The 26586-nt window shown below is 41.4% G+C and overlaps 1 protein-coding gene across 5 annotated transcripts in view; it reads right to left on the bottom strand.

The window, feature by feature from the left end:
* cadm4 (cell adhesion molecule 4) overlaps window positions 1–26586 on the bottom strand; it is a 261414-nt gene that overhangs the window by 49726 nt on the left and 185102 nt on the right. The window contains exons 1-3 of one of the 5 annotated variants that reach the window (XM_061776281.1): window positions 20497–20755; window positions 19249–19423; window positions 4066–4212 (exon numbers count right to left, since the gene is read on the bottom strand). In XM_061776281.1, coding sequence (XP_061632265.1) covers window positions 4066–4212; window positions 19249–19360 — 259 coding nt within the window. In that variant the 5' untranslated portion in view covers window positions 19361–19423; window positions 20497–20755. Of the gene's footprint in view, window positions 1–4065; window positions 4213–19248; window positions 20756–26586 lie in introns of those variants that run through there. The other 4 variants (XM_061776284.1, XM_061776283.1, XM_061776286.1 and 1 more) reach the window with 4 other exon arrangements.

The following is a 26586-nucleotide window of genomic DNA, read 5'->3' as shown; positions in this document are numbered from 1 at the left end:
ATTTCTCGTATATAAAAAAAAAAAAAAAAAAGTCATGGCCACTAGTTGCTTGCTTGTAAAATAGGAAGTCTGATTTAATGGTCTTATTTCGACAGTTAAACACGCTTTGAGACCTGTGTGGTGGTGCAGCAGATGGACGGATGGAAGAGACCTACAAGTGATGGACTCGGACAGATGTCGTTCACGTTGCCAACAAATTTCCCCATCGAGGCTCGTACATGCTCACGTTTAACCCAAACATCAGGATCATCTTCCATCGATCCCTGGTTATCCGTTCCCTCGCTTCACCTTCGCTAACCTTACATTCTCTTCCTGAGTCCTTTATGACACTTCCTCGCTCTGATTAGGCTTCATCCTCCATCCAACTCTCCCAAAGTCTACACCCCAGCGAAGGGTATCCAGCTCAACTCTCTCTAAACACTTAATAGTGCTAAGCTATCAGGTGGATGAGTGGTGAAGTTGAGCTTGTCCCCCAAAACAGCCACCTCAACTCCTCAATTTGGAACAAATAAGTGGATGTCGTACCACGTGAATGGGACGCTCACTATTAAATAGTCAAAGCCGCTCTTCCAACACGTGTAATCGCTCAAGATTACTGGAGGCAAGGAATGTCCATTCAAGCCCTCTTCATCAGAGGGTTTAACGTCTGGCATTCATGTTCTTGTGCGGAGAGTCTTCATGATTAATTCACTTAACCGTCGCATTAACGGCGAGGGTGCCCATCTACTTAGTCGAACGAACACACTACAAACACTTGAATGAAACTGAGAGCGAGAGAAAAATGATGAATATCCAAGCAGCCTCAACAGTAAAGAACTGTAATTCATCGAAAATGAAAATGTATTTTTAGTGCTAAAAACATAGAATTTTTTTTAACCTAAATATAAATGTTACCTGTATATACCCAAATCCCTAACGACTTTAAACTGATGGAAAATTATGGTGTTTTCATATCAAGCACATCATGTCATCAGTATACTCTGTATGTTTTGCAAACGTAATTATTATTTGTGCACAGGCACAGAGATGTAGCTGGAAAATATTCAATATTCTAATTCAAAAACATCATAATGCGATATTATGCAAATGCAATAATTTTGTGCAAATTCACACCAAATTAATTCCAATTTAAATTGTGACGTCAATGTTATAGTAAATGACTGCCGAGCAGTCCATGGTGCAGCTTGCCTCTTGCTCAGTCAGCTGGGATGGGCTTGCAGCTCACCCACAACCCTGATGAGGACAAGCACTATAAAAAAAGGAAGAACATATTTGCTGCTGTAGAAAACGCAATGTAACACAACACCATACAAAGTAAAGCAATGTAACGTACTGCTGTCATACGACCCTAAAGCTGTTACTTAGCCTTTTTGTAGTACAGTGGTGCCTTGAGATATGAGTAATGCAGCGCAATGTAACATGACACAACGCATTGCTGTTACTTTCTCTTTTTGGACAATTTAGCAATCATTTTACATAAATTTACACAAATACCACAATTTCTCATGTATAATGCGCACCCATGTATAATACACACCCCCTAAGTTGACCTCAAAATTCTGGAAAACCCTTCTACCTATGTATAATGCATTTTTACAATGCATGATTTTGCCTCTACCCATATGATCAAAACGAAGTATTATCTGTATTTTGTTAGGTTTTTTTTCAAATAATTATTCTGAAGTTAAGCACTTGGTTTGAACACTTACTTTTTTTTAATTTACTTGCTCTTATTTTGAAATCCACAGCCCTACTTTGAGTAAATTAGAAAACACACAGTTGTGCTCATATGTTTGATTACTCAGGCAGAATTTGTAAGATGGGTACAATTCTTTAAAGAAAACATGAAGGACCAGGTGAAACACATTTAATTTTAATGGGATTCAAATTAAACGGTCAAGCATTTCGGAAAAGCATTATCATTAAACATAACATAACCATAAAGAAATTAATGATGGTTGCTGTTCCGTCATCAGTCATATTTATAAAAAAAAAAAAAAAAAAAAAAAAAAAACACTATTTCACAAATTCTGCCAGGGTATGTAAACTTATGAGCACAAATGTACATATATGCAGTCATACGTACCATATTGGAATGAAAGTGTACAGTTTTTTATAACCACAGGATGGCGGGATACATTTATAAAATGTGATTTTTTATTCCCAATTTGCCCCTATACCTATGTATAATGCGCACTATTGACTTTTGACAATTTATTTTTTTTGGGGGGGGGGGGGGAAATGCACATTGTACACAAGAAATTACGGTAATTTTAATAAAAGCAATATCCCAAAAGGCATTCAATGCTAACTGGCCTTGAGATTTCATCATCATTTTCTCTTTGTATGTCATGCTCAAAGGCTACATTAGCTTGGTGAAAAGAATTGATTAAAGGGTCAAAAGTGATGTTTACCTAGCCCAAGGCTCTTGACTGAATCTAACAGTGGTCTCATAACAATTTTAGCACATCAGCAAGGCCACGCTCTAATAAAGAGCCACAGTGTGTCCTCAACTCATCATTGGAGGTTAACGGTGCAGGGACTGTCCTTTTGAAAGCAGTCACATAGTTTGGGTAGGAAATGAAACAGTCACCTCAATTAACTCGTTGGTTATCTTTTTAATGAGGAAATGCTCAAATGGCAAAGTGAAGCCATTTGCATCTCGATGTGCACGCAGTGGAGCACAGAACTACAGCAATTTTGAAGTGTTAACAAAAGTACGGAAAGAAAATCCGAGAGTGCTGTATTTGGTTTGTAAAGAATGACAGGATTGCCAGGGGAAACTTCAACTCAAGCAGGAGCAAGAGAAAACAAATTAATCAAAACAAAACTGCAGGCTTCTTTACAGTTCATAGAGAATGATGTAAGACAGCATTACTCGATGTCTACATTTCTGTTATTTGTGAGGAGCTCATAGTTAATTTTTCGTGCCATAAAGAATTTGAGTGCACTGAACATAAAACAATGTAGCGAACTAGAATGTGACACAACACAACATAACGTAAAGCAATCCAGCGTAATACAACCAAACATCACCCAATGGAATGGGGCTGCATGACTCTGGTGGTAGAGGGGTCGTTCCCCTTCAAGCAGGTTGTGGGTTGGATCCTAAGCCCCGAGACCATGCCGAAGTTTCCTTGAGCAAGATACTGAACCAGTTGTGAATGAAAGCCCATTTACACTTTACCATAACATAACCTAACAGAATGTAAACCAGTGAATCGCAACACAATGAAATGGAATGTGACAATGTGAAAATCCTTTTTCGAGGTATTTCGGCACCTTGCAGGAGTCATAACATCACAACACGCAATGTCACAAAACATCCCCATTCCCAGTCACATTACACAATGTCACAAAAGACAAGTTCACATAATCTAACGTAACATAACACAATGCCCCGTAACGGAACTTCACTTCATGCGACTTAATGTAATGCAACATTATTTAACGCATCTATATAATTACTGTATTATCACAAGGACCCCCTCCTCAACATCATGCAACACAATGTCACACGTCACGTAACGCAATGTCATGTAATGCAATGGAACAACGTAAAGACTGACTTCGTGACTTAATGTAAGGCGACTTCACTTAAGGCAAACACCACTTATGTAACATGATTTCATGTAACGTTACTTAACGTAACACAATTTCACACAACACCACTTCACGCAATGCGACTTCACGTAACGCGACTTCTCGTAACGCGACCTCACGTAACGCGACTTCACTTATCGTGACCTCACATAACGCGACTTCACGCAACGCGACTTCACGCAATGCAAAATCACGTAACCAACTTTGCATACTGCAACTTCACTGAATGCAACGGCAGGTAATGCAACATCAGATAACGCAACATCAGGTAACGTGACGTCAGCTAACGCAACGTCACGTAAGGCGACCAGTAAGGTAAAACTTCATGCAACTTTACTTCACTGTAACTTAGTTTCACGTAACACGACTCTGTGTGTGTGTGTGTGTGTGTATTTGTGATTTTGGGTTATGACCACAGTGTTTGAAGGTATAGTGGTGCATGACAATTTTGCAAATACACACCACGCGTGCCGTTGAAGAAGAGCGTCTGCCGGCGAGGGTTCTGGATGACCACAATGGATCCGTCGTAGTTCTGCAGGCGGCAGGAAATCTGGGCCGTGCCGCCCTCCAACACAGTGACATTCTCTGCCTGGACCGCCTGACAACACGCTGTTAGGGCGGAGAAAAACAGAAAAAGTTAACTTGCCAGTTCTTTTTCAATGGAACCTTTCAAAAATTAAAACAATTTCCGCCTCCCAAGCTCACAAGCTGTTCATCATACAGACCCAAGCATGAGAGGAAAAGGGAGATACAGCCAAAGAGAATCAGTTATGTGTCTTTGGGTTCATAATGAGGATGATAACAATTGCAGTACAAGGTACTGAGCGCTGCCATGAATAGCGAAAAAGCATGAGCAATTGAACCCCCAAAATGTTTAAAATTGCCTATATTAATAGCTTAAACCGTAAAAATATGATCCCAAAACACTTTAATATAATTTCAGTCATGTACAACATTACCCCTAAAAATAAGTGTGGGTGTATATGCGGCGAAGACGCTTCGTAACTTCCACTAACAACCCAGGCTAAACTTGGTTTCTCTCCGACATCCAAAAATGTTCGTCTCGGCCATTATTTATCACTTCAAAACACCTCCTTGCCATCTTGTGGCAGCTTTGAGCAATTAGGTGACGTTTTCGGCACAAATAGTTGAACTTGCAAATAGTGAACGGCCAATAGGTACTACCCTTTGACTTTTTACACAAGCACGCACGCACGCACACAGAATTTGTAGACACCGAGCTGCTGTTAGGATGCCAGTTAATTATAAACACACATGATTTTTTTAATTTTTCGTAGATTGGAACGACACACACACACACACACGGTTCCCATGTTTCCAAATAAACTCCAAAGTCCAAATCTATTTAGACCGCGACCCAGCGGAGCAGCTCTTTGATCTTGAAAGTCGAGTAACGAGGACACTGATTAATTATGGTTTGATCAGCATGTACTTCATGTTTGTTGTTGAGGCCGCATGCCACCCAACCCTAACGTCAACCCCCCATCCAGCACAATGAATGCTGAGCCCCCGACTTCAAAAGATGTGCCCAGCAATTTGTTTTGCATTCCTCAACTTCCTGATAATGGTTTTCTCAAAGGCATGATGTCAATGCTGTCCAATTTTTATTTTTATTATTTTATTGAAATGGTGGCCGACTGGTTAGAGTGTCAGCCTCACAGTTCTGAGGACCCGGGTTCAATCCCCGGCCCCGCCTGTGTGGAGTTTGCATGTTTTCCCCGTGCCTGCGTGGGTTTTCTCCGGGCACTCCGGTTTCCTCCCGCATTCCAAAAACCTGCATGAATTGGAGACTCTAAATTGCCCGTAGGTGTGAATGTGAGTGCGAATGGTTGTTTGTTTGTATGTGCCCTGCGATTGGCTGGCAACCAGTTCAGGGTGTACCCCGCCTCCTGCCCGATGATAACTGGGATAGGCTCCAGCACGCCCGCGACCCTAGTGAGGAGAAGCGGCTCGAAAAATGGATGGATGGATGTTTTTCTTTATTTTTTTCTCATTAAAAACAGAATTTGGACTTGTTTCTCAAATTTTGTAAATATTTTTTTGCATATAGATAAAAATAAAACAAATGGAGTTACATGATTAGATAACAATATGTAAAAATATTTGAGTGGTATTAAATAGACAGACAATTATTTTCCATGACTTGCATGTCTTTTCTTACTTTTTTTCTACAAGCAGGTATTTCAGCAAATATTGCGGTTTTTGTTTATTATTTTATGTTTTATTTCTTTGCACCACAAGCAAAAAGATTGTAGTTCTGCTCATTGAAAAAAAATGTCTCATTCTGATTTGCAACCGAGCATGTCCTTACGCATGTGCAGAACGAACTGCAATTAAGATACTTTGAGACCATGCGATCCCTTCATCCATCTGCATCACTACTTATAGAATGTAATTTTTAATCCTGAATGAAACACACATATGTTTTCACATGTGGGAGCAACCAAGACAGACAGTGCAGATATAAAACCCATAGGAAAATAAGCGAACAATGAAGACCATTTCGACAGTTGACACTAATTATAGTTATGATGGAGTCCATTCCATCCATCAATTTTGTGATTCATATCAGGCAGCGTCCCGACCCACCATCTCTGTTCCAATTATTTTTCTAATGGCTGTTATTACTCATTGACCAGGCACGCTAAAGTTGGGCTGCCAGTGTTTTGAACAGACATTAGCGTCGCCTGCTCTGTGTCCTGACAAGTTCAACGCCACGTGTCTCTTCTTCTGTTAATGACTCGTCACCACTCAGACTGAAGGCTTTGAATGGAAGCGCGACTGCACATAATGAAGAAGAAAGAGTTAAAAATGAAGGATGGAGAAAAATAACCTTATTATATTGTATAAAATGCATTTTTTCCTTAATAAGTGCTTCACCCAAAATAGATTCCTTTTGTGTTATGCAGCTGAGAAAAAAATGGCTTTCAGCTACCATACGAAGAAACCAAAGTAGATGTATGCATGTACTGTATGCATGTATGTATTGTAGCATAAAATGGTCATTAAATATGTGTAATTATTTAATGAAATGCTTGAGAGCATACTGCCGGCATTGTATTTCCAGTTATGAGCAAAAGTCTAAATGTACCGATGTCAATTTCAAGACATACAAGGGCTTCACCAGTTTTGTTTTGTTTTTTTTAACTTTTGAAGGGTTCACTTGTTTAAACAAATAAAATAAAACAGGAAACATCGTTGTTAGTGGCTAATAGGACTTATGAGGGTTCGTTACTCAGTAACAGAGGCTTAGTTTACCTCAAGGGAATCAATACAAAACAGAGATTCAAGATTTTTATACAAACAAACTAAGATACAAAACAAACAAAAAATGAGGGCTTATGACAAAGTGAGCGACTATGGATAATAAATACAGGGCATGAATAATGAAGCAAAAAGGGAAAACAAACGATGTGGTGGTTGATTCCAAAGGCAGCTCAAAATTGCAACAGAGGGCACATTTCCTGTTAACGTTAGATTTATCCCTCCCTAATCACTGATGAACAACCCTTTATTAAGAATATAAAACAAATATATATATTAATATATATATAAATATATATTAAAACAATAAAAGTAAAAAAAGCTTAAAATAAAAGTGTGATGAGATTTTCCAATTTCCTTTCCAGCCGTAATGTTATCAATTTCACAGAACCGAATCTTAACACAAATTTTAAATCTATTTGAAATCCACACAAACATTTTATTGGACAACAATGACAGCGATCAAAATTATGGTGCGCTGTAATAATAATAATAAAATATTCTTTAGAAAATAATTCAAAAAACGCAAAATATAAAAATACTAACCCTAAAACTATAAATAAAAAAATAAATAAATAAAAAGTGTCTGATGTGGTTACACAAATTCCAATTCCTTTTACAACAGCAATATGATCAATTGCACCTAACAGAATTGAAACACAAATCTATCATGAAATAAAAAAAAATAAAATAAAAATTCAGAAAGATCAACATCCATCCATTCTCTGAGCCCGTTCTCCTCACTAGGGTCGCAGGCGTGCTGGAGCCTATCCCAGTTATCATCGGGCAGGAGGCGGGGTACACCCTGAACTGGTCGCCAGCCAATCGCAGGGCACATACAAACATACAACCATTCGCACTCACATTTACACCGAGGGGCAATTTAGAGACTTCAATTAACCTACTATGCATGTTTTTGGGATGTGGGAGTGCCCGGAGAAAACCCACGCAGGCACGGGGAGAACATGCAAACTCCACACAGGTGGGTCTGGGGATTGAACCCCGAACCTCAGAACTGTGAGGCAGACGCTCTAACCAGTCGTCCACCGTGCCGCCAGAACGATCAACAGAATGACAAAAATAATTTTCCATCTTGGCAGGCCAAAGAGAAATTACTTAAAAAACACTAGTCTGTCTTAGATATATAGTAGCAATATTCAAAAGATCGACGCCAGCTGATGGGGCACTGCCCTGCCTGCTCCGAATGGGCAGTCGCCACTCTTCTATTCATAGAAACACTTCACCCGACAGCTGTCAGCACTTTGCAGTGGCGACAATCTCTGAAAAGTGACAAAGAAAAAAGTTGGATCCAGCAATCACACGTGGAGCGTGGAGGTGGAGCTGCATTTGTGGTCCTACCAGGAAATGCAATCAGCGAGCTAGGATGTGATAGCTGAGTGTACAATAATGCAGTTGGTTGCGTCGGGATGGGGGCGGGATAAAATTTAAGTGCAATGACGCACGCCGGCGTGCATAAAAGCAGCTGGTGCAGCACTTTAGTTTTCGAGGCGGCGGTTCCAAATCAAACATCAGGAGTTTGTGATCATCGGCAAAGTGAGAGACGGCAAGCAAGGGAAGAGAAGAAGAAGAAAAGATGAAGGGAACCAACCCGTATAACGTGAACTATTAATCTGACCTTCGATGAAATGCACACCCCTTGTAAAATACCACACAAGCAACAACACAAAAGGAGAATGCGAAGTGGCGTCAATATAGCAAGCTCGGTGCGCTATCAAAAAGGTCTACCTCCAGCCAAGTGGGGCAGTATTTCACAGCTCCTGTCTGTAATGCTGCCCAAAAAAAAAAAAAAAAAAAAGGCTTTACTTACATATCAATCCTTTTTGAACACAAAGTACTTTTACTGCAGGTCATAACTAGGATGGCACTCAATAGAATCTCCACCAAGGCCAAATAATTTAATCAGCACCAGCATGCTGTCACACTGAATGATGTCTTTCATTAAAATTCAGGTATTATTCACACCCTGATAAATTAAGAAAAACTTCCCCAAAAAATGTTGATTATATCCCATCATAATATTCGTTAAACTAAACTGCACGTATTTACAATAAATGCCATTTTTGCACAAACATACTAACTTGTTTTTCAGGAGTCTAATTATATTTTTGTCTTTTGTCAAAATATCCCAATGATGAAAAATAACAATACATTTTACACACCACATTTCTTGTCTTGAAGAAATGTACCCTGCTGCTCATCACTAATCCTTGCATCCAATAAAAGTCACCGCAGCTCTGCTTACCTTTTGGCTTTGATATAATGTTTCTCCTCAGTTTTCAATTCCAAGTACATTTTCCATTATATAACTCTATTAAATCTGAAATACACTTTTGCCTTGAGATACGAGTTGAATTTGTTCCGTGACCACACTTATAAGTCAGAACACGCGCATCCCAAAATCATCTTTCCGCATAGAAATGAATGGAAATGCTATCATCCGTACAGTAATGACAAAATTAAATAGAATGTCAAGAATTTAATAGTATTTTGTTTGGCAACAGGCGGCACGGTGTACGACTGGTTAGAGCGTCTGCCTCACAGTTCTGAAGACCTGGGTTTAAACCCCATCCCCGCCTGTGTGGAGTTTGCATGTTCTCCCCGTGCCTGCGTGGGTTTTCTCCGGGCACTCCCGTTTCCTCCCACATCCCAAAAACATGCATGGTAGGTTAATTGAAGACTCTAAATTGCCCGTAGGTGTGAATCGGGCCTCCTGCCCGATGATAGCTGGGATAGGCTCCAGCAATCCCGCGACCCTTGTGAGGATAAGCGGCTCAGAAAATGGATGGATGGATGGCAACAAGTGTTTAACAACTGGTTCAGTAAGCTGCTGTAATATCAGTAATTTTTCACAAAGGATAAAGAATATATGCATGTGAGTATAGATATATTATCTGCCTTTTGTGTTGCTCCACCCTTGGGGTACAAATATCCATTGCCGTAAGGGTGGGTTATAGCACTTCAACACTGGTGCTCGTCATTAACCAGTGTAAGGTGTTTTGTATTTTATGTTAGCATTAAAAAGGGGGCTTAAAGCTATGTGGTTGTTTTAAATATCCACATAATTATTTCTGTTTTGTTTAGTTTGAGAGTAAACAGCTTTTTTGAAGAAGAAGAATTGTTCACCATCTGCCAATCCGCTGCTTGTAAAGTAAAGTAAAGTTGAGTTCACTGCCACCGTACAGTGCTCGTATCTCAAGAGTGTGCTCGCAAGTCAAAGCAAACAATCAGCCAAATGACAGCTTGTATCTGAAAAACTTGTAAATCGAGTCACTCGTATCTCAAGGCAACACTGTATGTGTACTGTATCTTTTTTTGCTGCTTGGCTGGGTGAAACCTTGCAGTCTTATTCATATACATTATAGTTACCGAACACGATTTTGCACTACAAAAATCTGTTCTATATTAGGTATTTATATTGGCAGCATGTGTGCACAGGTATTTCGCCGAATGTCTATAACTGATGCTGTACGATATTGTATATATAATATAACTCTTTGTTTATATTTTTTACTATATTGTTATTTTTTATTTATTTATTTGAGTCTATGCATCTTAACAACCTAATTTTGTCACGGTGTGCAGTCAAATTTATTGCAGGAATACTAAAGGCAAAGTCAAATGCATTATATTTTCCTTAGCCTCCTTGGTGCAGGGGGAAATAAACAATTGGTGCGCAGGTATGTCGAGACGAGGCTCAGCTAATGCTGCATTCGAGAGACCTGGGAAATTTCAATGATAGCAATAGTATCAGGATGCAGTGACTGTGTCATAATCTATATGATACAATATCGATGTAAGAAAATATTGACATGCACATCATATTCGATATATGTCATAAAGTGTCCATGTTTGGCCATAATATCAATATTTGATGGCTGTGTATTGATACTGTATCATATCAGAAAACAATATGAAACATTGCCATATTTTGATGCTGATATTTTGTCCAACCCCATTCTGTTAATTGTCATATTATGATGCCTACAATAATAATAATATGGTCACTCATTATACAGTATTAACGATGCCAATTGTATCACAGCAATCGATACATCATATATCTACAGTATTTAGGAGAATACTGTATAAAACAACAAAAACAAATACAAATATAAAACAAAGTGCGCATACAGACAGCTATAATATTTTACATCTGTATCAACAATGTATCATAATAGAAAACAATACGATCGATTGTGATATTTTGATGGTGGCCATGTTGAATGTAGCGCATAGACGTGGCGGCCATGTGATGATGGTTATATCTATTGTCTACTGTACATATAGCGCAGAGAGAGAGAGAGCGGCATGGCGGCTGTTAAGCCTGCGGAATACAAAACAAGTCTCTGGAGTTTGTAAAATGCTGTTTTTGGTACAGTAAAAAATTTTTGTAAAGCCGTTTGCCTTTGGGAACAGATTTGGAACTAGGAAGCACACAAATTCCTCGTGGCTCATGAAAGCGACTCGCCTACGATGAGTACTGTACGTGAACAACGCCACCATGGCGTGGTAAGTTTGGATAAAATGTTAAACTTTCACACCTTTTCAAGCTTTTTTTTTATATTTATTTACAATAACTTTGTACTGTAGTGGGCGTTTTAGGCCACAAAAAAACCTACAAAACAATGATTTTGTACTGTATAGTAATATGGCTGAATATGGCCTCAAAACAAAAAAGTGCGTCAATGTAACGGACAATTGGCTGTATCGGACGACCCCCTCGTCCTAACCCATTCTATCGAGGTTCCACTGTAATTACAAGAGGTTTGACATTTTGCAGATTAACTGATGATACAATATCAGCGGTACCAATAGTATCACAATACAGCAATTGTGTGAAAACCAATATGTTGAAAGAAAACCATTTACGACTTGGAACTTATATAGGTATAATTGAGATAAGTAGAAGGCACAAGATAGTGTTAAGGCACTACTTTTCGATTAGACAGGGCGATGGCGTAAGTAAATAAAACTCCACGGACAATAGGTTGGAAGTCACCAGTAGTGAATACGCAGACGAACACGACAAGGGAAGAAAACTACCTATGATATCGGAACATCAACCATAATATTGATATTTGACACTTGGGTATTGATACTTTACCATCACAGAAAACAATGCAGTACACTGTGATATCAATATTTATTCCTCGATTATGATGTCCGTCTCTATTTTTGAATGCAGAAAACTGTCCCAGCATCAGTGGGTTACACAATGATTATGTTGCTGGATGATGCAGGCATGAGGGTAAGATGCGGAAGGGGCCTGGTGGTGGGGTGTGGGGGTTTGGGAGGCAGCCAGTTGGACCGCTCAGTGTTGGTAAATTCTAGAGGCATCTCCTGATAGCCTGCTGAGTGACCGCCTCGCTACATCCTTGAGAATGCGTCAACATAAGAGATGTGCTGTGTCATTGCGCCCCAAATGAACCCTTGTGCATCCTTCAAGAAGGGGGTGGGGGGGACCCCACCCGGGAGCCCCACCCCCCCACCACTACCTCTCTATTCATTATCTCTTATTATCTTTCCACTGGAGGCGGGCCAGGAGCTTGTGTTGCCTCCGTGGGCAGGCCGAGGATTTACAAGAGAATCGATGCAGAGGGGACGACAATGTGCAGCCCTTTCTGTTATTACCGCTTTTAATTTCAAACAATAACAGCGCCTTGTCACCCGCCGGTGACCGCTCCATCTCCTCCCATCCGAACGTTCAATTTTCCCATCATCCCTTGAGTCAGCGAAGTGAGGCAGTCTCTGCAGCATGCATGGAGAATGTATTTTGTGTGCTGGCCCGAGTGCAAAATGAACACTTGCTCCAGGTTAATGACAGTTTACGTCTTCTTTTCCATGCAGGGAGCACTCCTGCAGCCACAATTCCTGTCTAAAATTATCATGCCATCTCTCATCTCTCTTTCTTTCCTTTGGGGAGACTGCCAATCAAATACAGAGCACAGAAAGGTAACGGAAAATAGCTCAATCTATAAATAAAACATCATCCTTAATACAGCTTTCTTTCTTTTGTTGTCCTCTTCTCAGCTCACCTCACTGCCGCCCGTTCCACCAACATGAATCACGCTCCCGTCTCATAATTTCCTCCATTAAAAGTTGTTTTTCTTTATGGACAAAAGTATTGAGACGTGATGATACCTGTACACTGCAGGCAGTAAAAGTGGATAGGAAAAAAGGATTTGGTTCCTCCTGTTGGAGCTTCAACAGCTTCCATTCTACTTGGTAGAGCTTCCACAAAATTGTTAAATAGTTGTCATATCCACAACCAGAAAGAAAAATTGCGGCAACTTATTTGTGTTAATCGAAAATATTGGGACACAAGGCCTATACAGGAAGTGTATTAGAAAAAAACAACACAAAACCAAGGATTTGTTTCTTCCTGTTGGCCCAACAACAGCTTCTACTCTTCTGAGAAGACTTTTAGATGCGTTTCCAACCCATAATGAGTAAACTGCACATTTTCTGCTTCTAAAATGTATGAGTATCCTATACTGTCATGATACATCTTCCACATCAGATGTGCATTATTCCTTTCTGGTTCATCCGAGGTTGTGAAAATGGTTGCAACGCTCCCCTGTGCCATTCACGCCATTCCCTCATTATCCGTCCCACATTTTAGTTTGCACAAAACTCTCCCTTCCCGCATGCACCCTTCTGCCCCCTGCTTTTGTTTTTTTGGAAAGTGGGGGACCAAGTGGGAATCATTCCCTGCCTTGTACTCCCCCCCACGCTTCTGCTAAATGTGATTTGTTCTGCAGCTCAAGTCTGCGGCATAATCGCGGCGCTTCCACAGCAAGCCGGGAGAGTGGAAGGAAGGAGCGCAGAGGAGAGAGCGGGACAAGAGGACGGAACAAAATGAGTGGAGAGTGGATATCTTGTTTCTTTTTTCCCACCCCATCCTGCTTTCATCTTCTGCTCTGGTTTGGCCTATTTTAATTGGCAGTAGCTCAGCCTCTCTCTCTCTCTCTCTCTCTCTGTCTCTCTCTGCTTGTTTTTACTTCTCCCCCACCCCCACTCCCGTCCTAATCTGCGACGAGCACAACCTCTCAACTCTCCAACTCCATGAGGATGGTAAAGCTAATCAGCTGAATCAGCATCAAATTATTTCTGCTCACGCGTGACCTCTTATTAAAAGCATTTTCTTTTATTTGGCTACATACTTCCTGAAGTTCCACTGAGCTCACTTTACAACTCCATCCTTTCAATTCACATTTAGCTTCACCCCAGTTGGCATCCTCCTAACAGCTTTCCATTTTGACCTTAGTCTTTTTTTCTTCTCCAGCCCGGCAGCATTTCAATCACAGCATCCATCCCGTCATCCACCCATCCCATTACCTCTCTTCACCTTTCACAAACCACTCCTTTACTCTGTCCTTCCATCCGCCGCTCAGTCACATTCCCAACAAGCCAGCAACAATGGCCGTCCGCTGGCGCTGCACACAACCCAACACCGGCTTAAAGAAAATTTGGGAGTGTGGGGGTGGGAGATTACAGCAAATGAGAGATTCACCACAGCCCAATGCACTGGACTCGACCTCCCCTGTGAATGTGCATCTGTGCACTTTGTTAGAGATGAAAAACAAATATACCGCATTTCCTCAAAAGAGTTTCCATTTGGAAAAACAAAAACCAAACAAAGTGTAGTAACTCCAAGTATCTCAGTTCAATAGATGCTATCGTTCACACACACAAATGAGTTAACTAGCCATTTGAACTTGGTTGCAACTAAAACAATTGCACCAAAGCACTTGAACAATCATATCTGATTAATTTACCGGTACTAATTGAGAAAGAGTATCTTGCGCCTCCTTGTTCCCATCAGGAAAAACAGTAGTAACGCTAATCATCTCAATTCGTAGTTATTTGTAGTAGTATTTGAACTCAGTTGCTATCAAAAACAGCATCACCAAAGCACGGCAACACATCTCTCAAAAGATGTACGAATGAGTCGAATAGAGACCTACCAGACACCAACAGGGTGAAAAATTGGGTGGGATACGAATTATCTCAGTTAACTGATGACCCCATTTGAACACTGTTGCTAGACTTCACACCTGATCGGCTTGATCGGTATCGGCCGATAATTTGCATTTTGGGCTGATCGGCTTTAATGTCATAATATGCCGATCCGATCAATGACGTCAAAAGACATGTACTCCGCGTCGCCATCGTGTACGGTATATTTGAGTCCAAAAACTAGTTTATTTTTAGCCTTGTCGCGTGTCTTTTGACGAAGTACCATAAATATCTGAACACCAATAAAGTTTTTTTTTTTTTATTTATTTTTTTTTTTTTAACATATTGGCGGTGTTGGACAGACAACACGTCTGAGACAGACAACACATAATGCCTGGATGAGACTACATGACAAATTTGGTCTTTCATAATTGCACAGACGACTGCAATTAAATCTTGTATTCTGATACCACCGCATCCTGCCTTTTATGATCACTGGGCTTTATCTTGTCTACATTGCTCCATCTTGTGATCGGATCGGTGATCGTTTTTTTTTTTTTAAGCTCACTGAACGGTGATCGGCCCCCACAAATCCTGATCGTGTAAAGCCTAACTGTTGCTAACCAAAACAGCAGCACCAAAGCACATAAACCTTTTCAATAAATAATGAGTATGCCACACCCCCCTCAAAAGAAGCCTCACGGTTCCCATCAGGAACAAAATCGGAGAGTACCTCTAATTATCACTGTTCATTTCATTACATAGATTATTGCCGAGACCATTTGAACTCCGTTGGTAACCAAAACAGTAGCACCAAACCATGTGGACAAAATATCTCTGACTAAATAACTAAGGAATATCCTGCACCTCCCTGTTCCAAGTTAAAAAAAAAAAAAAAAAAAAAAAACGTCAGTTTTTAGATGCTTTTGGTCACACACACAGATATTACAGATTTAAGAGCCCATTTAAACTTTGTTGCTTACCAAAACAGCAGGACCAAAGCATGTAAACAAAGCTATCAGACAGATTAACAAATGGGTTTTCCACACTTTTCCAAAATGGACACCTATCAGAGCCCATCAGGGGAAAAAAACGGGTAGTAATGCTAATTATCTCAGTTCATAGTTGATTGATGAGCCATTTTGAACTCTGTCGTTAACCAAAACAGCAGCACCAAAGCAAGTAAACACCTCTCAGATGAATTTACACACAAGTTCCATGTGTAGTATTAGCGATGATCACAGGTTATGTGGAGGCTGTTTTTTTTTTTTTTTTGTACTATTCCAAAAATGCTTTCGAACAAATAAAGTTCTGTTTCCGTGGGCATGTTTGAAGGGCAAAGACAAAGCTGCCATTTTGGCAACAAGTGAACACTTCTACCAAATGTCTGCCAAGATGTAGCAGCCAAGCCCTGACGTCGCTCCATCCATTCAACATTAGACAATGTCTTTCTGTTGATTGTATTTGCAGAAAACACTGCACTCAGTAGAAGACACTTGTGCGGGTGACAGCTCCGCACTTGTTTACCGTCGAGGAGGAGCTGCATTAATGGTGTGGATAATGAGAGCAGGTATTAATAGCGTCTCAGAATGCCGCCACTCACATCTGACACCTGTCAAAACTTCTCGTCATGCAGCTCCCCCCTTCCTCCTTTATCGATCGGATGCTTCCTATCACTCTTTCCCAGTTCATCATGCTCTCATTTGACGAGAAAAATGTCTTCTGTCACTTAATGACAGAAGACATTAAATTATCTTGTCCTCTGTTTTCATTTCTGACTGCCTCCCCTCCTCCGTCCAACTCACTCGGCACGTGGTCTCCTTTCACCCCTCCAGGGGATACGCCGGCGTTTTAATATTCTCGCTTTTCTTTAATCCCAATTGAAGCACAATTACTGGCAGCTTGAACATTTCATCACTATCGCGCTCCTCCCTGGATGTTTTTTATTATTATTCTTTTTTTTTTTTTTTTTTTTTTTTTTTTTTTTTTACAAGCCTCGGCAGCACCATTAGCTTGTGTTAGATTAGACTGTTTGCCAAACCTTAAGAAGAAAAAAAAACACGGCACACCACCCAAAAATATGTCATGAAAAAGTATGAGTATGGTGGAGCCTTGAGATAAGAGTTAAATTTGTTCTGTGACCACACACGTAACTCACCACACCCGTATCTCAAATCCTCTCTGTACTGACATGAATGGAAATGCATTTAATAAGTTCCAGCCTCTCCCCCCAAATTTTTTTTTTTTTAAAATAAGATAATAATAATAATAATAATAATAATAAGATATACAGTATAAAAGATATAATATTGCATATTTTTACCAACACAGTAATGACATCCTTAAATAGAATGTAAAGAATTCAAGAGTTTTGGGAACATTTTTGCCTCACTTCAATGGGTATTGTGCTGCTCCTTCTGTTGTGCCATGGCCACGTACGGACAGTATAATACATACATACCAATATATGCAAATGGTAATGGTGACAGTTTCTCAGTATTCCACAGTTATATTAGTCGTTCTTTGCAGAGGGAAAAACGTGCCTGTGAGTATTGTTACATTGTGTCCACATGTGCCGCTCCACAGTTTGTGTTCAAATATCAGTTGATTATACAGTTATAAAACTGTGATACTCATGCCATGCGTTATCGCGTCTATGGTGTTTTGCATTGTTTATTAGTATTAAGCCGAGCGGACTTGTTAGCCGAAGCTGAAGCTATGCAGTTGCTCTAAATAGACGTGTAATTCTCTTTGTTTCATGTTTAGTTTGATAGTAGACTTTAACTGGGAGCAGCATTTAACAGCTTGAAGCCTCTTTTTTGAACATTGTTTTCACTTTGCCCAACTGTTGCTTGCTGTAAGGCGAGGTGAGTGGAGCTCACTGCCACCATATCTCATATCTAAAAATGTTTACTCGCAGGTCAAAGCAAAAAATTGTTCTAAAGATGGGTCTTATCTCGAAAAACTCGTATGTCGAGGACACTTGTAGCTCAATGTACTACTGTATGCTGAAACAATCAAGATACTGTCTCAATTTACTAATTCACTGATGAAATCTGGGTCTGTTTAGGAAAAAAGCTATTATGCTGTTCTATTATTCTATAAATTGATACAGACGTTCATTGTCCCTGCTGCCATTTAGTGGCAGAGCATTTATATTATCTGCCTGTCACTATACGGTGCTGGTTAAAAGATTAACAAAGATACATTATTTGTAGTAAATACATGATAGTTTCCTACAACACACCTATTGATCTCTCACAGCAAGTTATGGTTGGGACTCGCTGCGAGAGAGTGGGTGTCTTGAAAAAGACCTCCGCCAAGCCTTAAACACTTTGTTACTTCCAAAATCAATAACTAAGCAGCTGTGACCGAGGGATGTAACAGCTAATAGGGTGTAAAATTTAATCTTTGGGAACAGAGTGAAATATCGTTGAGATATTTCAGTACAGGGCTCGTTGGACTCATGGTTAGCACATCTGCCTAACAGACGAAAGGTCCTGGGGTCAAGTCTCGGCTCCGACCTTCCTGTGTGCCGTTTGCATGTTCTTGCCTTACTTGTGTAGGCGTTCTATGGGTACTCTGGCTTCTTCCCACATTCCAAAAACATGCATGTTGGGTTCATTAAAGGCTCTAAATTGCCCATAGGTGTGAATATGAGTCTGTTTGTCACAATGTGCACTGCGACTGGCAACCAGTCCAGGATGTATCCCACCTCTCGCCCACAATCAGCTGGTATAAGCTCCAGCTCACTCGCGACCCAAAAGAAGGGCAAGTTTGATTGAAACCCGTTCAGTGAGACAATGTATTTGGCTTTTTTGTCTTTTCTTGAGAGTAATGCCACAACAGAAGGGTACCAGTAATGGGAAAGAGGGAAAAGTCGGATGTCGACCACAGAACCGGAAATTATTTTTATCTAGCTATAGGCTACCATTCAAAATGACCTCTTTTACCCTCATCTACTAATGACCTAGACCATCTATTGGTTTACAAAAAAAGAAAAATCAAATATGGCCCTTAAGCACAAAAGTTTCCCCACCCGTGTTTTAGAGTCCCACCAAAATTTTATTACAACAATAGCAGCCCGCCTGGAAAGCAAGTCTAATTGATGAGCTGTATCAATAACTGGAGGTGAGAAGTGCCACACAAACATTCATACCGAGGCAACTAACAGCTCCGTGCTGGCGGTAATTACACATTCTCTTCTCTAATACAACTTGTGCTTTAATATGGATCGACCATGTACGTGCTAGCATTATGTTCCTGCTTCCTCTGGCCTGTTTGCCACATAATGACTCCCCCTGGAATCGATACCACACGTCTCCTTTAATAGGGATGCATGTGTGTGCGTGTGTCTGTGTGCGTGTGTGTCCGACTTACGAGCGAAGCCCAGAAGGAGCGGGACCACGACCAGGCTGCGCAGGGTGAGCGAGAGGGGGGTGAAGGGAAAGCGGCGGCGGCGGCTGAAGACAGAACTCCAAGCGGGCCTCATTGTGTATTGATGTGCACTTTAGAATCAATGGCTCCTCTGTGACCCTGCCTGCTCTGCTGCAGACTAACAAGTCGACGCACAGAAAAATGAAATAAAATAAATAAAAACACTAATTTGCGCTCAACAACACCGTCGCGCAAACTACTATAGCTCGCCTGGAGGTAAGACTGAGGTGCTTTAATGACAAGTTTGTGCTACATAGTACACATCCAAACAATATAGACGTAAGATTCCACATAGAAGCTCAGCCAGACAATAACAACACAGCTGGGCCTACCTATATTTTATTTCATTTTTTTCCACACGAGACAGGTGACTTGTACAGAGTTCTATGCCATCAAACCCAACCCTGACTATAAATTACAGTCCAACCTGTGCCAAACTAGTTCTGTGCACTGGGAATCATCAAGGAACATTCCAGCAGAAACAGGTTTTTATCGCCGTAGACGATGCCTGCATGCAAACTCCGAAACTGCAGATGAATGCATCGCAGTGCCCCAGAGGACTGACGAATCTGGGGCAACAATGAACACGGCCCGTTTTTTCCAATCAGCTGGAACGAGTCTGTGAGAACGAGTCGGCGTTCCTAGGAGGCGCTAACCCAAACGGCCGCGTCTCTGGAGACCCGGTGTCTCGCTGCAGCTCATCTGCAGAGACCGCGAGGTTAAGTAAAATCCAATTTGGTGCGGAAGCCTCTGGAGGTGCCTTTTGCGAATTTGTCTTGTAAATCTAGAAGGCTAAAGAGTAGACGGAATAAACACAAGCCGTCAAACGTAATTGATCGAGAAACCTGCTCACGTTTAGGCCTGAGAGTCAGGACCTTTTACTTTTTATGTTCTGTGACCGCCACCGCACACCTCACAGAGCACTATCCGTTGGGGATAAAGCGTTAATAGCCTGAACACGGCCCGCACCCTCCTGCTCTGCTTGCCGCTGCAAACACAATAAGATCTAACAGCCAACAGCCCTCAACATGGAAAATACCCCAAGTGGATCTCCCCTCTACAATGCTGACTCAGAAGGAGACAAAAAAAGTCTCTTCAAATTGATCTCCTCAAGTAGTTTATCCGCTCTTCCTTCCAATCTGCCTGATGAGTCAGGCAGTCGCTTCGGGCAGTCGCTTCTTCTCCACAAACCTTCGGATGGCGTCTTTGCCTGTTAATCTATAAACAGGGCAATAATCCAAATGCGGTGTCACAGCTCATCACATCCGTCTGTCCGTTTTGTGTCTTGCGACTTGTTTATATAACCCCGGCCAGCATCCCCGTGCTTCAATCCATGTGCCAGTGTGGGATCAGCATCTGCATATTTTGCATACTATTTTGCCAAGGTTAAAGGGTTGGTGGTGTGTGCGTGTGTGTGCGTTTGTGAATTGATGTGACAATGCTTGTCTTTCAGGTCTGCAAACAGTGGAGGCATGTGTGTGTGAATGTGTCCGACTGTCCGGTGTTGACTGAAGCCGGGTGCGAATTGGGCAGTGTTTAGCCCTTTCACTGACGCCTCTTCGTTAATGTATCCATGCTGGCGCCCACAGAGGCGTCACAGTGCCTCTTTATGTCAAACGACGGCTCTTCATGGCGGCAGGGATGTGCGCCGTGGACAGCTGACAACAAATGGGCTTATGCGTTAAAATTCTCGTAAACTGAAAGTTTACCATTACAGTGATCCTCTGTTCTTTGTGGGAATAGGGCTGGGGGATTATGGAAAAAATAAATCAAATCACGATTTTTGTGACTGACATTGAAATCACGATTAATAATGCCCCTAAAAACCACTACATTGACTACGACTACTACAGATAAATGGGTTTCATATATAGCTTTTCTAGCTGTAAAAGAAACTATTCGTGACTAAAATAATAACTACATTTTCCCTAACTGTCATGAAGGATAATTTCACTTCAGAAACGAAAAAGGTTTTCTCCGATTAGTAAATACAGTATATTACATTGTTGGTCCTCAAGTAACAGATACAGCTTGCTCATGTTTTTGGTTGTTGGAATGCGGAGATCTATTGTATTGGGATACAGGGCCGCCAGGCCAAACATAGGATAAATGATAACAATAATCAAATGAATAAAATTACAAATGATATTCATCAGGAATAATGTTAAATTAGCAACATTTACACTGTTATCATAGGACTTCCTGTATTATTCTCTTATTCTGAAAGAAAAAGCACACCACCTCCTGTAACGGAAGGAACTGACTTTGCGATAGATACACGGTAACTTTCACTAATTAACATCACGTAAAACACTCTAATAACGCATGGCTAATGCTAACAAGGCCCTTACAGTATACTTGTGCGTGGCTACTCACTTTGTTATTGACGCACACAGCCAAACAAATTTCATAATGCAGTACAACTGCTATATTCTACTGACTGAGTAGCACCCTCTGTTTCCTGCCAAAGTGACATCACTGTCCATGCACAAACCACGTGAAATGGACCCTTCAAATAACAAATATACAAATGAACACAAAAGTGACAAATGGTTAAAGCACCTAAATCACAGAGATAAACATATTTTCCCAAACAATGAATGACTTGGTGACTTTTCTACAGGCTTTCTCTGTATCGTTGGCACCCCAAAACACACAGTAAAGGAGTAACAGTTTGAGGGCCACAGAAAGCTGGCCGGCATGTCTGGTTGGTGGCCGCACACTGCCTATTGAGTCCTGATGCTTTATACTGTACCTTCAATACAGACAGGTGGAAAGTGGATGGAGTGCGTTAACATAAATTCAGTACCTCGATGCTGCTGCCTTAGGTTTCGGTGGGATATTTTTCATCGCATTATCCATAATGCGGTTCCTTGGTTCTACTCCCTGTCGTCACGTGCGCAATGATTACAGCAACTGGCAACGAATGCGGTAGTACAAAGCCAGCAATGGACGTGAGCCACACCAGGCTCTGTGACTTTCATTGTCCCGTAAAAAGCCAAAGACAACACAGTTCCACTGTTACAACACCACCTCTCATTGTTCCTCATCCACTGATCTGTCTAAAAACACCACCGCATGCACTACAATCAAGTCCAATAAAGTGAAATGTTTTTATCGGGTGGCTTTTAATAAAGCAGAGCAAGCGCTGGTAATTGCCGAGGAGAGGAGGAGCACATTAAAAATACTTGCACGACTGGCTATGAGTGTATTTGTGCGCGGTGTTGATTGAGATCTTGGGGTCTTAAAAACGAGGACAGCAGAAGCATGGAGGAACGTGAACCAGGGAGCATGAACAATGACGATACGATACAATGATATTGCCCATCCATGGCCTTATTTAAGAGGCTTGTTTGATGTTGTTGGCTGCAAGAATGACAAGACCAATGTGTTGTGTCTTGTGCCAGCCTAGAAACCACCAGCTTCTGCAGTTAAAAAAATTCTCTGTGGAATCTGAAAAAAAAAAACTAAATATTGGTACCTTCACTTCCATTTGCCCCAAATTACAGTTTTTAGAGTCGCAAGCTACCGCGTGGTTCATTTCTTGCTTTGTGCAGCAGGTCAATAATTGAGGTACGAGCAAGCTGCTCGGACACATGACTGCTCGAGTTAAGTGGGGGGGAAAAATAGAGCAAAAAATGGTACGGTAATGCCCTCACATGTCTCGCAGTCGCCGATGCACTTTCAGTCATTTATTGAACAGGACAAACAGTAAACCACACAAATACAAAATGAGAACCCTCACAAGGACTCCAGCTCCTCACATCACTCACTAGGCCACACCCCTTAAAGGCTCATCAACACACACTGCCACATCTAACACAAGAATACCAGTCAATAGCAGCTAGCTCATTGTTTAAAAAATAAAAGGTGACATATAAGGTGATTTTTTTTCTTCTTCTCAGTACAAGCACTATGCATGTTTGTAAAAGATGGAAACTATTTTGTGTGGAGAGAAGTCGGGGTTGTAAGACAGGTAATGTATAAAATGTTTCCAGTCTGTACCTTTTACTCTTAAGAACTTTGTAACTTTTAATTTAATTGAATCTAATTAAACATTTACACTGTAAAACGTAACCAGGATTTCACAATATTTGACAATCTTTTTTCACAGTAAAATGCAGTGTTGAATTTTATAGTGAAATCACTTTTTTACTGTGTTATCGCAAAGTAAAATACTGTAGTGATAATTTTATGAGAATTTTTGTTATTAATCTTTCATTTGTTATCTGTTAAAGACTTGACGGATGACATTCATTCTTGGAACATTTCAACAAAAATACTGTAATTCCAGACTGTTATGTCGTTTTACCATAATATACTGTGAAAGATTTACAGTAAAGGTATTGTGAAAGTAGTGCAACTAGTAGCCAGTAATCACTCATTCACTAATTTCCCGCACCGCTTTTCCTCACAAGGGTCGCAGGGGTGCTTGAGCCTAAACCAGTTATCTTTTAGGCGAGAGGCGGGGTACACCCTGAACTGATCACCAGGCCATCACAGGGCACATATAAACAAACAAATAAAACAAACATTCTCTCTCACTTTCAGTAGAGCTGGGCATCGAGAATCGAGAATCGAGAACCGATTGGAACCGGGACTAACGTTCAAATTTAAACATTTTGGTTCTCAGTTTCAATGCCTAGTCCTGCCGCGAAGAAGTAGTGGCGAAAAACAAAGAAGACGCGGCGTAAACCAACGAAGAAGAACCCGCATGGTGACGTGCTTGTGCCCAACGGCGGCTGCGCGAACAAAAGTGTTAACTTTGTTAAAATTAATGACCAGTCGCCTCAGTGCAACACTTGGAATAAGATTACATTTTGCAGAGGAGGCTTTCACGATGTGTCGCGTCTGACCCGCTCCGAGCCTCAGCCTACACCGCGTGGAGTTTCAGTGAAGTCAACTCTCAGTCAGTTGGGTGAGTGAAACAATAAAATGCGTCTATGCCAACATTGAGACAGCTAACAAGGTAAACGGTTGCTTGCACTTTTGCACTGATGGTTTTTCGCATTTATTTTAGTCTTCAAGCCAACGTAAGCGCCGATGACAAAAGAAAAGCATCTTAATTTAACATTGGGCTAAAACTTCAACGTAGCAACTTTACAGCACAATGAATTGGGACAAAATTCACATTGTCACACAGTATCACAAACACTCACCTTGTGCCTCATCGGTGGGTAGGAAAGGAATCAGCGTTTTAGAACATTTGATCCATCCATTTAAAAAAAAACAAACAAAAAAACACTCTTGCCGTGTGAAATGCTGAGTTCCGGTACGTACCCTTCAAAATATAAGGCTACAAGCTTAAAACAGATGGAAAAATGGATGTTCATAATTTGGACACCTTTTATTTAAACCATGCAAACGTTTTTGACCCAGGCCCCTAAAAGAATCGGAATCGAGAATCGTTTGTAACCGGAATCGCTCAAATTCAAACGATGCCCAACCCTAACTTTCACACCTGCGGGCAATTTAGAGTCTTCAATTAACCTATCATGCATGTTTTTTGGATGTGGGAGGAAACCAGAGTACCTGGAGAAAACCCACGCAGGCACAAGGATAAGATGCAAACTTCATACAGGCGAGGCCGGGATTTGAACCCGGGTCCTCAGAACCTACAAGTAACTGATACCCCATAAAAAGGTAAATAATTGCCCATAGATGCCACAAGTTGGTGGCAAAGCACTACATTTGTCTAAATGAAGCTAAGCTCACTTCAGCATAGTTCCTTGGCACCAAGATGCCACAAGATGGTGGTTAAGGACTATTTTTTTCTAAATGAAGCTCCTTAACTCACTTTAACGTGGTACCTTGCCACTAAGATGCCACAAGATGGCACTAAAGCAATACTTTTATTGCTTGGATGAATACTTGAGTTTTCAGCGAATAACATAGGATAGGTTACAAAAAAATCGGAATACTTGAAAATACCTTTGCCACCTCTGGTGAGGAGTTTTTGTTTTTGTGCCTGTGGCTCTGTGGGGGGCAATGACAAATTGTGTCCCCAATCGCACCCCTTGTTCGCCTTCCTCCTCTTTTCTTTCCTGCACCCTCTCATTCAAAATCAAACTTTTAATGGGCTCCATCGGTGCCACGACGGAATAAGTGTTGCCAAAGCACTTAAGGGGCTTAAGTCGGCTGCGTGCGCAAAATATGAAGCACTCAAGCAGCCTTACGAGGATCCCTGCCTGCTTGAGCATGCCGAGGAGGTCGCGCCGGCGTTTAATAGCAACGCTATCAAAGCACTTCGACGAGGGAGAGAGAGCAAGAATATGGATATTTACAGTGCGGGCCACCGCGAGGACAGATGGAGGATGATGGTAGGAAAAGGGGAGGTAAGGATAAGTCAAGGGGAGAGAGTGGGAGGAAAAAGAGTGAGATATGGGAAAGATGCAATGGAATGTGGCCAAGGTGCCTGTGTGCAAGTATGATGGGATAGCTGTGAACCAGAAGCAGAGCGCTAATGTAGAGATTTTATCTGTGGGGGGGGGGGGAGTAACCAAGATTAAATTTCTTTTTGTCCTGAAGGCGCTTCTTGGGCAGTGTTGAATCCTTTTCCCTCCCTGGAGGACGTATGACTGTGTGGGTGTGTGCGTATGTGCGTGCATGCGTGCGTTTGAGATTCTTGAGGGTTTATTAGCTGGCAAACTGTGAAGGAGACCATGTGTTGTGGCGAGGTGGAGATAAATCAAAGACTCCCTCCCAAGGACGTCTCAGCAGCTTTCTAGTATTAGCGCGGTTACAACAGATGTACTGTAGCGATGCGGCCCCCCTCTGACTCAACCCCTCCCCCGCACCCCCTCCATAATCTGAGTGGATAATTGACTGTGAAGATGTTTGCAGGTTGCCCTCTGAAAATATAATGCCATCGTATAAACTCAATGTAAAACTTAGGTACTGTATTACATTGTAACTGCACCTGTACAACCTACATAGATACTACAGCAGTGGTTGTCAAACCTTTTGACAGCAAGTACCACCTCAAAATATTCTTAGTCCTCCAAGTACCACAATCATGACCAAAATTAACATACTGCAGTAAAGTAGGCCTCAGTCCATCCAGCCATCCATTTTCTGAGCTGCTTCTCCTCACTAGGGTCGCGGGCGTGCTGGAGCCTATCCCAGCTATCATCGGGTAGGAGGCGGGGAACACCCCGAACTGGTTGCCAGCCAATCGCAGGGCACATACAAACAAACAACCATTCGCACTCACATTCACACCTACGGGCAATTTAGAGTCTCCAATTCATGCATGTTTTTGGGATGTGGGAGGAAAGCGGA

Source organism: Phyllopteryx taeniolatus, chromosome 6, assembly GCF_024500385.1.
Source record: "Phyllopteryx taeniolatus isolate TA_2022b chromosome 6, UOR_Ptae_1.2, whole genome shotgun sequence".
NCBI classification, from domain to species: domain Eukaryota; kingdom Metazoa; phylum Chordata; class Actinopteri; order Syngnathiformes; family Syngnathidae; genus Phyllopteryx; species Phyllopteryx taeniolatus.
Note: the sequence above shows the minus strand (reverse complement) of the source record. Positions and strands in the feature narration are given on the sequence as shown.